This window comes from Ursus arctos, unplaced genomic scaffold, assembly GCF_023065955.2.
Source record: "Ursus arctos isolate Adak ecotype North America unplaced genomic scaffold, UrsArc2.0 scaffold_24, whole genome shotgun sequence".
In the NCBI taxonomy this organism is placed as follows: domain Eukaryota; kingdom Metazoa; phylum Chordata; class Mammalia; order Carnivora; family Ursidae; genus Ursus; species Ursus arctos.
This window is the reverse complement of record NW_026622919.1, coordinates 31,592,893-31,607,596: the sequence shown is the minus strand read 5'-3', so window position 1 is coordinate 31,607,596 and position 14,704 is coordinate 31,592,893. Positions and strand designations below refer to the sequence as shown.

Here is a 14,704-nt window from a genome sequence, read left to right as displayed (position 1 = left end):
AAGATGGAGTACTGAATTAACACAAATTGTAAACTGATTTTTGTTTGATGTGCATGCATACACACACAAAAAATTAAGGGCACATACATGCTTTTTTGGTCTCCTGAATGTAGACCCACAGCACCACATTCTATTACTTACATAAAATGTCATTAAGTCTACCGTTAAGAGGGGAACATTTTACTTTACCATAATTGTGTTTTTCCAACACCTGGTACACCACAAATTTCTGTTGTTTTGGTTAAGGGTATTCCACCCCCAAGAATATTATCTAGTGCTGAACAGAAGGTAATTATGAAGCTTTGGGTATGCTCCTGCTCAAGAAGTTCCAGTGCTGTACACTTCTTGCCTGACTCAGCGGTAGCAGCATATCTTGGTTTATTTGTGAGACATTCTCTTCTTATAATTTGCAGAGTTTCTAAGGCTTCCTCTTTAGATATCCCAACTTCTGAAAGTAAAAGAAGAAAAAAAAAAAAAAAACCCAAATCCTGATTTTAGAAATTTAAGTCTTAACATGCTATTGGGTTGTCTTCATTAATTTTAATTTTTAGATAACAAGAGTGATGTCAAGAGTAAAGAAACATAAAAATAAAATATAACATTCCATTAACTATTGAATTTTTCAAGTTAATAAAGGCATTCATCTATGTTTTCTTAGTTTTTACATACTTCAAAGATTTATTACCTCAAAAACAGAATTCAGAAACCTAAACCTCTAAAGTATATGGGTACCTACAAGAGTATCTCAGAAGGTAGAAATAAAAATGTACCACCAGTCAGTCCTTTTACTATCCCTTTTGCTTTTATGAAGTCATAGTTATCTTGAGCTAACAAAGCATCTAAATTATTTTTCAGAAGAGAATGACAATGGCCTCTAACTGCCTAAAACAAGATTTAACTTTAAGAAGTGCATGTGCATGGGGCGCCTGGGTGGCGCAGTTGTTGGGCATCTGCCTTCGGCTCAGGGCGTGATCCCAGCGTTCTGGGATCCAGCCCCACATCAGGCCCCTCTGCTGGGAGCCTGCTTCTTCCGCTCCCACTCCCCCTGCTTGTGTTCCCTCTCTCGCTGGCTGCCTCTCTGTCAAATAAAAAAATAAAACCTTAAAAAAAAAATGAAGTGCATGTGTATGTATTATTCATAATAAAAACTCTTCATAGAAACGGTGCCATGAAAAATTCACATATCACTCCAAAATTTTTTTTTTTTTAAAGATTTTATTTATTTATTCGACAGAGATAGAGACAGCCAGCGAGAGAGGGAACACAAGCAGGGGGAGTGGGAGAGGAAGAAGCAGGCTCATAGTGGAAGAGCCTGATATGGGGCTCGATCCCATAACGCCGGGATCACGCCCTGAGCCGAAGGCAGGCGCTTAACCGCTGTGCCACCCAGGCGCCCCACTCCAAAATTTTTAATAAGAAAAATTATTTGATGTACAAGTATTTTAAACAATACAATTATGCTTCCTCAACTATACAATATCATTTCTATCAGACAATATGGCTTGAGAAGAGAAAATGGCAATTACGAAACAAGTTTCTAATGAAAAGAATGAAAGGTGAGGGTGACATCACTTATGAGTTTGATACGTCAGTGCCTGATTTGGTTAGGATATGAATATAAATTTGGCACTAATAAAAGACAATAGTAGTGATAAGGAAAGGAAAATCCTATCCAATTAAAAAGCCTAAACTCTGGAGTCAGATTTCTTGGGTTTGTAAACCCTGACTGAATCACTTATTATGAAGTTACTTAGTATGGGCGAGTTACTTTTTTTTTTTTGCCTCAGATCTTTTCTTCTGTAAAACGCGAATGAGACAATACACGTTGAATGGTGGGCAGAATACCGAGGCTATCCAAAACGCTCAATAATTGTTAGCTATCATTATCATGCAGATTCTCTCATTTTTTTTTTCTGTTAAACCAACTTGTTGAGAGAAAAAAGAGCCCACCAAACTTTGGGAGACAGGGGTGCATGGGTCGCTCAGTACTTTAAGCGTCTACCTTCTGCTCAAGTCATGATCCCAGGGTCCTGGGATCACGTCCATATCTGGCTCCCTGCTTTTCGCTCTCCCTCTGCAGCTCCTTCTGCTAGTTCTCTCTAAAAAAATAAATAAAACTTTTAAAACCAACCAACCAACCAAAACATTGGGAAACAGTATGCCGTGTAAGATTTAAAACAAACAGTTAACGGGTCTACAACATTTATTCTAGAGTGGCAAGTTGAAACCTTATTTTCCATTGTTAAGGGCAAGGGCTTAAAATTTTCTATCTTAAGAACAGTTCAAAGCACACGGCCGTGTAGTATGTACAGTGAGACTGACTGCAGACAGCTTCATTTTTGTATACACCTCATGATACAGGGGTTCCCACCAATGTATAATCTACAGTGTTCCGGAATGAGAGGCTTGGGGTTTCTTGTTTTGTTTTCCCAGCGAATTACAGAAGAGAAGCAATGTCTTCTTTCTATTGCTTTCTCCAGGTGCTGAGGATTCTGCTCCCTTTCTCGCCTAGTGTCTCTAGTCCTATTACGAGTCCTCCATTTCTCAAATGTAATCCCAGGCCCTTTGGATTATGGAACAGCTAAACCTAGACCAGCTGTCTGGGTACCAATCCTGACTCCACAATTTCCTAGCCCAGACATCATGAAAAGTTACTGAACCTTCCCAAGCATCTGTTCCTTCCTTCATCAGTATATTGGACATAATAATCCACGTTAACAGAGTTCTTTTGAGTAATAAATTAGGTAATCCTCAGCAGGATTCAGCAGGCACGAGTAGAGAAAGCAATTAGTAAATGTTTTCAGGACCATAGCTCTAACCATTCACACCATGTTTAACTGGAGTCAAGGAGCGGTTTCACGTTGCAAATGCAGCCTTGGGCGGAGGAAATTGGCGGAGACTGGGTGGAAGTCTGAAGGCGGAAGAACCGAGATGGAGGCGGCACAGACGGCGGTCCGTGTGCCTCAACTTGCCGTCAGAAGTCGTTACCTTTGCTGAGCTCGGATGGTTTCATCTCTAGGAGTTCCTCAGCAGTCTGGAATCCTGCAGACACCAGCTTCACCCGCACTGCTGGGGATAGCGGGAAGCTCACTAAGTCCCGCTGCATTTCAAAGCTGGACGCCTACGCGCTCCGTCCCGCGTAACCAGAGTACCTAAACCCCCGTCTTAATTTCGTACGCCGGCGCGCGCGAGCGCGCGCGCGCCATGTGACGTGAGACGTAAGGCGGAAGGGGCGGAGTCTCTGGCCTGACTGCACGCGGCCTGGGGCTTGGCCCCTCTGAGGAGGAATGTTGTATTTTCTCGCACCCGCACCATTTCTGTTGTGATTCTTACAAATCTCACTTAGGGTTTCCCCCTCAAACATACATCCTGAGAGTAAAAAGATGGGTGGAGACTGCAAAATGGAGAGCCAGGCCCTACACGCCACACCTACATACCTCAGCCCTGGCCTGGTGGGTGGAACCTCAAGGTTATTAATAGGAAGGATCTATCCCCAAGTAGGGGTAACGCACACACTAACCAATTACCGGTTTGGGGTATGAAATGGTCATATAAGGAATAATCGGCTTCTCCATTATAGGGTTCCAGTTTCCCACCTTTTCTCGTCGGGTGTCCCCCTTGCCTTCCCCCTTCGCTTTTCCCGCCCTTGCCCTCGGCCTCGCCCGCGCGAGGAATTGTGGGCCAGCCCCCCACCGCCTCGGAGAGCGCTAGGCGCCCAATCCCCGCACCCACCCACGCCTTCCCCGCGAGTCCAGTCTGGAGCATGGTGGTTTCTGAGACCGTTGGTTCACGGCCTGCGTAACTTAAGAAGTACCTGGAAAAGTAAGCAAGTAATGTCCCCGTAGTGGGCTGGGCATGGGCTCCCGGTCCCGAGGGAGTAATTGGGCTACGCAAGAGCTCCCGCTCTGGTACCGAGTTGAGAAGGGACGCCTTATAAAATAGAGGACTTTGGGGGAATTGAGACGGTTTGGAAGGTGGGTTACAAAGTCTTTCTTTGCCTAAGTGAATGTGATTTCTTTAGGGGAGTAACTCGTTCACTACATTTGTTAAGATTCTTAGCCTTAGCCTTGAAATTTTTTTCCCTAGCTTAAAGGAGCTCCCTAAATATTGCAAATCAGAGCCCTTTAAGTATCTAAGATCTAAGGAAGGAAACATATGTTGAGCACTTTAGCAAATCCCACACATTTCAAATGCTCACAACCGTACCATGAGGAAAACAAGGACACAGAAGCTTAGAGCATAGTTTTCTCCAAGCCAGAATTAAAACCTGGTACTCTTTCTTCTACCCCGAACTACCTCCAAATTGGGAGCCCCTTTTGGGTGGGGGGTTTGCGGGGAAGAATTTGAGAAGTGTTTTATCCCCCATTTGGAGGACAGGAAAAGTCTGGTAGGACTGGTCAAAATGTGGATTGTTTGCTACTCAGTACTTTGCTTAACTACTGATATGAGTCACTTCTGGGCACACAGTGGGCATAACATAAATGTCCGCAGGGAGGATTTATGCTTATAAAGCAACCAGGATCTTGGGTGAAGAAGAAATGGTGTTAACATATTCAAAGTTAGTGCTTCAGTTAGTTTGCTCAAATTCAGTGGAATCAATCGTGTTTAGAGCTTTGTTTCACTGGCAGTAGAGGGTTAAGAAAGTAGTTGACTATCTGTAGTCATACAGTTATGTGTTATTAATATCTTATTCTGAGCCTTGAGTTGTCTATAATTATTGTATTCTCATCATTCTTCAGATTTCTTTAATACAGTGTGCTCTATAGTCAGGCTTTCAAACTAGGATCCAGGTTTATGAGGCCAGGCACCAAGAACAAAACAAAACTATGGGATTTTTATGGAAGGTACACCTGCCTATGGTGTCAGATTCGCTCAATTTTTTTTTAGAGAGGGAAGAATTGAATAATTTAACTGGTAAGCCATTTAAAATATTTTATAGTAAATAAACAATATATTGTTAAGTAAAATGCAAACAAAAATAAATTTTCGAATAAGCATAAGATTTTGAAGAAAGATCAAATTTATTTATTTTTTTTAAAGATTTTGTTTATTTGTCAGAGAGCATGAGCACAAGTAGGGGGAGCAGCAGGCAGAGGGAGAGGGAGAAGCAGGCTCCCCGCTGAGTGGGGAGCCCAATGCAGGGCTCCATCCCAGGACCCTGGGATCATGACCTGAGCCAAAGACAGACAGCTATTGACTGAGCCACCCAGGTGCCTGGAAAGATCCAGTTTAAACTGGATACCCCAATAGTCTCCCAGAGCCGCCTAGGAATATGTTTTGTGTTTGTTTTTCCGTTGCAATTTGGGGTTACTTGATGAAAAAGTTTGAGAGGCACTGCTATGGACAGATGAGCATGAGCCTTGGAGTCCTACAAATCTGGGTTTGTATCACATCTCTGGAAATTACCAACTTTGAGCCTTGCAGCAAGTTACTCAGTTTCCTCACCTGCAAGTAAAAGAAAATAATTCATGGGATTATTGGAAAGATCAAATTAACAAATATAAAGTGTTAGGCACAGAAAAGGTACATAATTTTAGTTTCTCCATTTTAAAATACTCTATATGTGTCTTCAGTTGAATACAGCTTTATTAAACAGCTTGCTCGGTAACGTGCTAATGCCGTGAGACATTTTTTAAGTGCCTGCCATTGTAAAGTGTCAAAGGAAAGTGCTTTTACATATTTCATTTAACTTGATGCTCGCAATAATCCTGTGAACAGTGTACTTGGGTTCCTGGATAAAATTATTAAGATTAGATCATTTAAGCAAGATTAAATATTTATTAAGTGCTAGGTATGTGGATGGTGACGGGGCAAATGACAGATTTCTGCCTTGTGGAGCCTATCATCAACCAGGATCATTATTGAGTATTTCTGGCTTTCATTGCTATCTAGATAAGATACTAAGGGTAGGAGTGAGCTATTTCTGCCAATTATCTATAGTTAACCTCAGTATTCAAATAAAGAGATATTTTCATGCTAAATGGACTATTTTCTAGAGATGCGGGAGAGGAGTAATTGGAGTATTTCTCTTGTAGCTAAGGAGAAATTTATTTTCTTTTAACCTAAAAATACAGAATTCTAAAATTGGTGACCTTGAATGTTTAAGTGGACTTGGAAATGGAGAGAAAAATGAGTGCTGTTTTGACTGAGAAAAAACTTTGAATCAAGCTGTGGCTTTAAAGGTGGTTGTGATAAAACTTAAAGCCTCAGACACATATATTTGGAGTATCAATATCAATTGTACAAAGCCTTATACATAGTAGGAGATCAATATTTGTTGTCCACAAACTCTTGAAACCTTCTCATTTCTGTGATGCCACACTCCTGATTTCTTTCATGTCAATCTGGCTTTTCTGTCTCCCTTGGAAGCTCATCTTTCATAACCTGGCCCTGAAACGTTACAGTTCTTTTAATACCCCATAGCTGACCTTTTGCTGATTATTCTGTTTTTTCTCTTCTCTTGTTCTCTCATTCTGTCTCTCTCTGCTATCTTATTCATAGGTCAGAGACTATATGCCAATGATTTTTTTAAAACTTTTTAAAAAAGATTTTAAGAGAGAGGCAAAGCACTAGGAGGGAAAGGGGCAGAAGGAGAGGGAGAGGGACAAGCAGACTCCCCATTAAGAGAAGAGCCCAATGCAGGATTGTGCAGGGCACAATCCCAGGACCCTGAGATCATGAGGGATCATGACCTCCATAGAAGTCAGACACTTTACTGACTGAGCCACCCAGGAACCCCGATTTTTTTTTAAAGATTTTATTTATTTATTTGACAGAGAGAGAGACAGCCAGTGAGAGAGGGAACACAAGCAAGGGGGAGTGGGAGAGGAAGAAGCAGGTTCCCAGCGGGGTAGGGAGCCCGATGCGGGGCTTGATCCCAGGACCCTGGGATCATGCCCTGGGCTGAAGGCAGATGCTTAAAGACTGAGCCACCCCAGCGCCCCAGGCATCCCAGGCACCCGATTCTTAAATTTATATTTCTAGCCTTGCCCTGTTCTCTCACCTCCAAATGCAAATATCTGATTTCCTACTGGACAGGGCAAAGGTCTCCAACTCAGCCTATATGTTTTTTTAAAGATTTTGTTTATTTTTTGAGAGAGAGCGAGAGAGAGCGCACACATGAGTGTGGGGGAGGGGCAGAGGGAGAAGGAAAAACAGACTCCACGGTGAGCAGAGAGCCCAAGGTGGGGCTCAATTCCAGGACCCTAGGATCATGACCTGAGCTGAAAGCAAATGCTTTACCAGCTGATACACTAGGTGCCCCTCCAGCTCAGCCTATCTTAAACCTAATTCAGGGTCATCTGGGTGGTTCAGTCCGTTAAGTTAAGCCTCTGCCTTCAGCTCAGGTCATAGTCCTAAGGTCCTGGGATGGAGCCTGCATCAGGCTCCCTGCTCAGTGGGGAGTCTGCTTCTCCTTCTGCCCCCCCTTTCTCTCTCTCTCTCAAATAAATAAACAAGATCTTTAAAAAATATATTTTAAACCTATCTCATTTATCTTCTTCAGCCCACTCCCAAAACCTTGTCCTCTTTCTGTATTCCTTACCTCCATGAGTTGAATATCCATGCTTCATGTGCACAGACTAGAAACCTAGGAATCATTCTCAATACCTCCTTCCCTTTTCAGTCCCCGTGTTCAATGCATACACAGATCCTATCAATTTTCTCTTTAACATATCTTGATTCTGTTCATGCCTCCTCCTCTAGGCCAAGCTCCCACCATTTTGCTTGTAGGTACTCAAGATCCTTTTAGCTGGTCTCTGCATCTTGTCTTCTCCCCTCTAGTCTGTTCTCCCATGCTGCAGCCAGAATGTTCTTTCTACAGTACAGTTCTATATTTCAGCTCATTTCACTTCCCATTTTGCCCTTAGGATACAGACCAGATTTCTTGGTAAGACGCAAGTCTCCCTTTTAAGGCTCTTACAGCAGCAAATGCCTCTGTGTGATCATTTATTAAATGTACATCTCCCCGAATAGATAGAAAGCTTCAGTAGAGCAGGACCATGTGGATTTTACTCCCTGTTGTTTTCCTAGAGCCCCTAGCCCAGTGTATGGCTTTAGTAGGTGCTCAGTAGATATTTGTGAAAAGAATGGATGATTAGGTGATTGACCTGCACCTCCCTCTGTATATTTTTCTATTTTGTACTTTAAATATGGTGAAAAATATAAGCTGGTAGGAAGTATATACTTGTAAAAAACAAAATATAGAATATATAAAGAAGGAAATAAAACTGGTTCATAAATTTTCTATTTAACTTACACAAAATGATGTTAACATTTTGGTTTATTTTAATCTGTCTACAAATTCATATAATGTATGTTACACATTTGTGGTCAAATTGTGAAGAAATTTGTATATCTTTTGTTTTTCACTGAATATTTTGTCAGAAGCTTTCTCCCGTGTATTTACAGATTATTTGGAAAATTAAATTTAGTGGTTGTATACGTTCTGTCCTGAAGCCCATCTTTCTAATCTGGCCTATAACTGTGCAGTTGAATTATTTCCTGTTTTTTTTGCTGTGATGAAATAGCATTCTGTCTCTGTCTCTCTCTCGATACATTTCTGAAAGTAGAATTCCTGGGTCAGAGAGTATACACATTTTCACTTTGAATCATACTGCAAATGTTTGTACCACTTATACTCCTACTCACAGCATATGAGAGCTAATTTTCCCATCTCCACCCCAACACTGGCCTTCAGAGTCTTTAAATGTTTTTTTCCCCTTTGTTATTGAGGTATAATTGATTTTAACTGGTTATTATCTTTTATTACTAAGAAAGGTTAAAATTTTTTTCATATAGTTTTATTGGGCAAATGTACCTTATTGTACTATCTCATTTATATCCCTTGCCCACTTTTAATTTGTAAAAAGGGTAAAATACACATAACATGAAATTTACCATCTCACCCATTTTTACATACAGTTCAATAGTGTTAATTATCTTCACAATGTTGTGCAGGTGATCTCCAGAACTTTTTTAATCTTGCAAACCTGAAACTATGTACCCATTACACAGCAACTCCTCATTTCCCCTTCCCTCAGCCACTGGCAACCACCATTCTACTTTCTGTTTCTATGAGTTTGACTACCCTTGATACCTTACAGAAGTGAAATCATGTAGTTTTTGTCTTTTTGTGACTGTTTTATTTCACTTAACATAGTGTCCTGAAGGCTTATCAATGTTGTAGCATGTGTCAATTTCCTCCCTTTTTAAGTCTGAATAATATTCAATTGTATGTGTATACCACATTTTGTTTATCCATTCATCTGTGGATAGACACTTGGGTTGCTTCCACCTCTTGGCTGTTGTGAATAATGGTGCTATAAACGTCTGTACATTCTTTCCCACTTTATAACTCAGGTAATTTAATTTAAAATATATATTCGTAAGGGCGCCGCCTGGGTGGCTCAGTCGGTTAAGCATCTGCCTTCGGCTCAGGTCATGATCCTACGGTCCTGGGATGGAGTCCTGCATCACATCAGGCTCCTTGCTCAGTGGGGAGCCTGCTTCTCTGTCTACCTCTCCCCCTTGCTGTGATCTCTCTCTCTCTCTCTCATGTTCTCTCTCTAATAAATAAATTAAAAAAAAAAAAAAGAAAGCACTGCTAGTCACAAATCTGAGAATGGCAGTTTGAATTTAAGAGTTATTTGATGGTTGGGGCGCCTGGGTGGCGCAGTCGTTAAGTGGCTGCCTTCGGCTCAGGGCGTGATCCCAACGTTCTGGGATCGAGCCCCACATCAGGCTCCTCTGCTAGGAGCCTGCTTCTTCCTATCCCACTCCCCCTGCTTGTGTTCCCTCTCTCGCTGGCTGTCTCTGTCAAATAAATAAATAAAATCTTAAAAAAAAAAAAAAAGGAGGGATAGGATTAAGACTAATAATTTCATATGGATATGAAATATTGGAATTATTAACCATTGCCTGAGACGGAATTTGCTCTTTTTTAAGGGTCTAATATGAGTCAAGGAGGGCTGGGCAGTTTCTTGTAGGATGTAGTCTCCAGTAGTCTTGTTCTGAATTTCACCCATGAGAAAGAAATGGATGACGGCTTGTAGTGTAGAACACAGGGGAGTTGGCGTGGGGGATGGGCGGGGTTAAGGGTACTTAGAAATTTATTGATGCTAGGGAAGGGAGACATTCTGGTCAGCAGGCAGTTTCCAGTCGTGTGGACCATCGTCACACTCCAGCTCTGCAGACCCCTGGGGCTTCCCCCAACCGTCTGTGTAGGAAGGGGGCGCTGCCTGAGGCTAGCCTAGTTAGCTTGCCTCAGAATTAGAACTAGTGTTTATACAACTGCTTTATCAAATAAGGGTAATGATTTGCTGTGTATTTGAAAGAGAGCATATTTTGTACTTGTGCTTGAAGCCTTGAACAACCCGTTTTTAGCAATACACGGACTGGATTTTCATACCTAGTTTTGCCAAATTTAATCTTTTTAGACTTGATGTTTCAATTACGTGGCTTGCTGAACTGCGCCAGACACCAGTGACATCATTAACTCCTACACCTTGAAAGAAGGAACTAATTTATGTCGTTTTTCTTTAAATCTGTAGAGTGTCTTTACCTTTAAATTTCATTCGAACAGCACCAGTAGCTAGGCAGTAGGAAGCGCTAAATGAGATCAGCAGAAGGGGTGTGGAATATGTAGATAAACGCAGTGACTGCTGGTCGTGCTTACAATGGGCATATATTTCCTAAGATTTTGGCAATATCCAGATATACAAAATATTGCTGCATAGGACATATAATTTGGAAAGTCTCTATTTCAGAAGGAACGGGACCAATAGAATGCATGAGAAAAGTTGACCCTATGTTAAGAGTGCCTTTAATCTGAGGGTGAAGTGCCAGGCAAACTTTACAACTCATACTTACCTGGCAGGGGAGATACCATGATCACGAAGGTGGTTTTCCCAGGGCGAGGCTTATCCATTGCACTCCGGATGTGCTGACCCCTGCGATTTCCCCAAATGTGGGAAACTCGACTGCATAATTTGTGGTAGTGGGGGACTGCGTTCGCGCTTTCCCCTGATTTGTGTGTTTTAAAAATAGAATGTGTTAGTTATAGATTTTGCATGTTTACTCTTGTTATAGGGAGTTTATAGAGTTCGTTTTTTTCAGTGTAAGTGTGTGTTAATATTCTCAAGTGAGTTAAACTTTTATCAGTGCCTGGTTTTAAGACACTGATGTTTTCTGTGGGTTTATTATGTTACTTAGTGTATAACGTCAAGAAAACCAGCAGTTGTAGAACAGTGTCATTAAGTGGTGCTTAGAATATGTGTGTTTTTGTTGTTTACATTGTGCATATATTTGTTACTGTACTCTAGATGTGATCTTTGTAATTTTCTCAAATATGGAAAACTGGGCTGCATGATTTTTGGTAGAGGGGGACTGCATTTGAACTTTTCATTGGTAACTTGCACTTTGAAATGATTCGTTTATTACTGCTTGGCTTTTAGTTCATCAATATGGCTTTCTGTAATCATTCTATTATCTATGATAATATAAGGATGTGTGCAGTAATTAGTGATGTCTCATGAGCTGGAATCTAAGATTTTCCCGAAAATGAGGAACTGGACTATAGTATAATCTCTGCTAGTGAAAGTGTTTTTCTCTGAGACCTTGATTTTTACCCCCAAATAATTTTATTAAAGTAGCATTATGCATGTGAAACCATCATACAGAAAGATTTAACCTGAATAACACTCCCTGATCCACCCTTTCTCACCCTGCCCCATTCTTCTCCCCAGAGCACTTTTTTTTTTTTTAAAGTAAGCTCTAGGCCCAACATGGTGCTTGAACTCACAACCCCAGATCAAGACTGGCATGCTCTACCTATTGAGCCAGCCAGGTGACCCCCAGAGTACTACTTGTAAAACTTGTTCGGCTGTCTCATAGTTGCCTCAATAATGTTTGTGCTGAGGTTTATACTGAGGATCCCAGAACATGCCTTCCTCTATCCTTTTATTTATGGAACAATTTTTTTTTTTTAAAGATTTATTTATTTATTTATTAGACAGAGAGAGCCAGTGAGAGAGGGGACACAAGCAGGGGGAGTGGGAGAGGAAGAAGCAGGCTCCTAGCGGAGGAGCCTGATGTGGGGCTCGATCCCAGAACGCCAGGATCACGCCCTGAGCCGAAGGCAGACGACTAACGACTGCGCCACCCAGGCGCCCCTATGGAACAATTTTCTGTTCTTCGGTCAGTTCCTTCAGTAATACTTATTTAAAGTATTTTTATTTTATTTAAATTTTATTTTATTTATTTAATTTAATAATTTAAAATTATTATTTATTTATTTATTTAAAATAAATAAATATTTATTTATTTTAGAGAAAGAGCTCGAGCGCACGCTTGAATGGAGGGAGGAAGAGGGAAAAAAACTCAAGCAGGGCTCCCTCCTATGACCCTAAACCAAGATTAAGACCTGAGGTGAAACCAAGAGTCGGAGGCTTAACCGACTGACCCACCCAGGCACCCCACCCCTTATCTTGGTAATTTTAAATCACATCTCTTTATTACTTGTTAGCTCCACACTTGGAAAGATAAGGATATTAGCAAGACCTTTGGGTTTTAAAAGAAAATGTTAGGATTTTGCCCCTTCCAATCATTAAAAAAAGGAATTTGTTAATATTGTTGTAGACTACGTAGAGTGATAGAAGCAAAGACCGGAAGAAATGTGAGTGGTAGGAAAATATGAAGTATTTGCCACTTACAAATAGTATTTTGAAATTTCATTTTCTTTTATTCTTTTATTCATTCAGGTATAATTGACATTCAATATTAGATTAGTTTTAGGTGCACAGCATTTGTATACATTGTGAAAAAGTCATCACAATAAGTCTAGTTACTATCTGTCAGCAAAGTTAATACAATATTATTGTTAATACGATATTATTGACCAGATTCCCCATACTGTACATTACATCCCCATGACTTATTTATTTTGTAGCTGGAAGTTTGTATTTCTTTTTTTCTTAAGATTTTATTTATTTATTTGACAGAGAGGCAGAGAGAGGGAACACAAGCAGCGGGAGTGGGAGAGGGAGAAGCAGGCTTCCCGCTGAGCGGGGAGCCCGATGTGGGGCTTGATGCAGAACGCTGGGATCGTGACCTGAGCCCAAGGCAGACGCTTAATGACTGAGCCACCCAGGAGCCCCTGGAAGTTTGTACTTCCTAATCCCCTTCATCCATTTTACCCTCTGCTCTCCTCCCCTCTGACAACCAACCATCAATCTGTTCTCTCTATTGGTATTCTTGTTTTGTTCTTTATCTGGAAGAAAGATATTTTCACCATGAAGTATATTAGCTATAGGATTTTCATAGTTACCGTTTATCAAACTAATGATAGCTTGCTACATTTTTTAAAAAATCATAAATGGGTGCTGAATTTTGTTAACTACTTTTTCTGCAACTACTTCTTAATTTGTAAATATGATGAATTATATGGCTTGATTTTCTAATGTTAAACTAACTTTGTATTCCCGGGATAAGCCCCACGTGATCGTGATGTATTACCCTTTTTGTTTATTGCTAGATTTGGTTTGCAGTTTTTTTTTTTTTTTAAAGATTTTATTTATTTATTCGACAGAGAGAGAGACAGCCAGCGAGAGAGGGAACACAAGCAGGGGGAGTGGGAGAGGAAGAAGCAGGCTCATAGCAGAGGAGCCTGATGTGGGGCTCGATCCCAGAACTCCAGGATCACGCCCTGAGCCAAAGGCAGACGCTTAACCGCTGCGCCACCCAGGCGCCCCTGGTTTGCAGTTTTAAAGGAATTTAAGTAATTTTGTATCTATGTCCATGATGGATAATAGTCTGTACTTTTCTTACGTGGTCTTCATCTGGTTTAGGTATCAGAGTAATTCTGGCTTCATAAAATAAATTGTGTCTTTCCCTTGTGTGTACCACTGAAGATCCTTGGTGTCACATGGGACAGAAAAAGGCCAATGGTGTTAGTTGTGTGAGGGTTTCAGCACTGCCCCTCCTTACACCCACCAATAAATCCTACTTCTTGTCCACAAAAAATTGGGACAGTGGGAAATGTTTCCTTCTCTTCTGTTTTCTCAGAGTTAGGTTAGATTCGTTATTTGAGCAGAAGAGTGACACGATTGGATTTAGGCTTTAGCAGGATACTTGGCTACTGTGTTACTAGACTGGAAGAAGGGAGATGATTTAAGTTACTCCAGTCTTCTAGGCAGGAGATGAGAATGGCTTTTACCAAAGTTGTAGCACTGTAGATGGTGAGAAGTGGTCAGATTCTTACTATTTTTTTAAGAAAAACGATAAAGACTGTGGATTGAATGTGTGATTTGAGAAGAAAGAAAGGAGAAAAATATGACCCCTAAATCTGATCTGTATGAATGAATCTTTAATTCTTTAAATTCTTTGATTCTTTTTTCACCTATTAAATATAGAATCCAGCCGTTTGTACCTCCTGCCCCTCCTCTCCATGCATTCTTATTCACAAACGGGGAGGCCAGGGTATCAACATCTCAGTGTACTAAAATCATTAGGGAAAGGATGGTCTCCTTTATATTATGAAAAACTTCTAATGTAAACTAAAATAGATTGATATAGTATTCTCCCATTTAGCCACACCAAACTTCAGCAATGATCAACTCAAGGCCAATCTCGTTTCATTTATACCTCCACATCCTAAACCCCCAAACCTGTTTTGAAGGAAATCCCATATATCATAGTATTTCAGCCA

At 40.8% G+C, this 14,704-nt stretch overlaps 1 protein-coding gene and 1 non-coding gene across 3 annotated transcripts in view; one reads left to right on the top strand and one right to left on the bottom strand.

The window, feature by feature from the left end:
• The window catches only part of RAD51C (RAD51 paralog C), a 36,527-nt gene extending 33,316 nt beyond the window's left edge, over nucleotides 1-3,211 (bottom strand). For both annotated transcript variants that reach the window (XM_026517453.4, XM_057317997.1), the window contains exons 1-2: nucleotides 2,989-3,211; nucleotides 190-448 (exon numbers count right to left, since the gene is read on the bottom strand). In XM_026517453.4, coding sequence (XP_026373238.1) covers nucleotides 190-448; nucleotides 2,989-3,106 — 377 coding nt within the window. In that variant the 5' untranslated portion in view covers nucleotides 3,107-3,211. The remainder of the gene's footprint in view (nucleotides 1-189; nucleotides 449-2,988) is intronic.
• A 7,650-nt stretch (nucleotides 3,212-10,861) lies between these two features.
• LOC113269223 (U1 spliceosomal RNA) lies at nucleotides 10,862-11,025 on the top strand. Its single transcript, XR_003321381.1, has one exon. It is a non-coding gene; the product is annotated as a U1 spliceosomal RNA (small nuclear RNA).
• The last annotated feature ends 3,679 nt before the right edge of the window (nucleotides 11,026-14,704 follow it).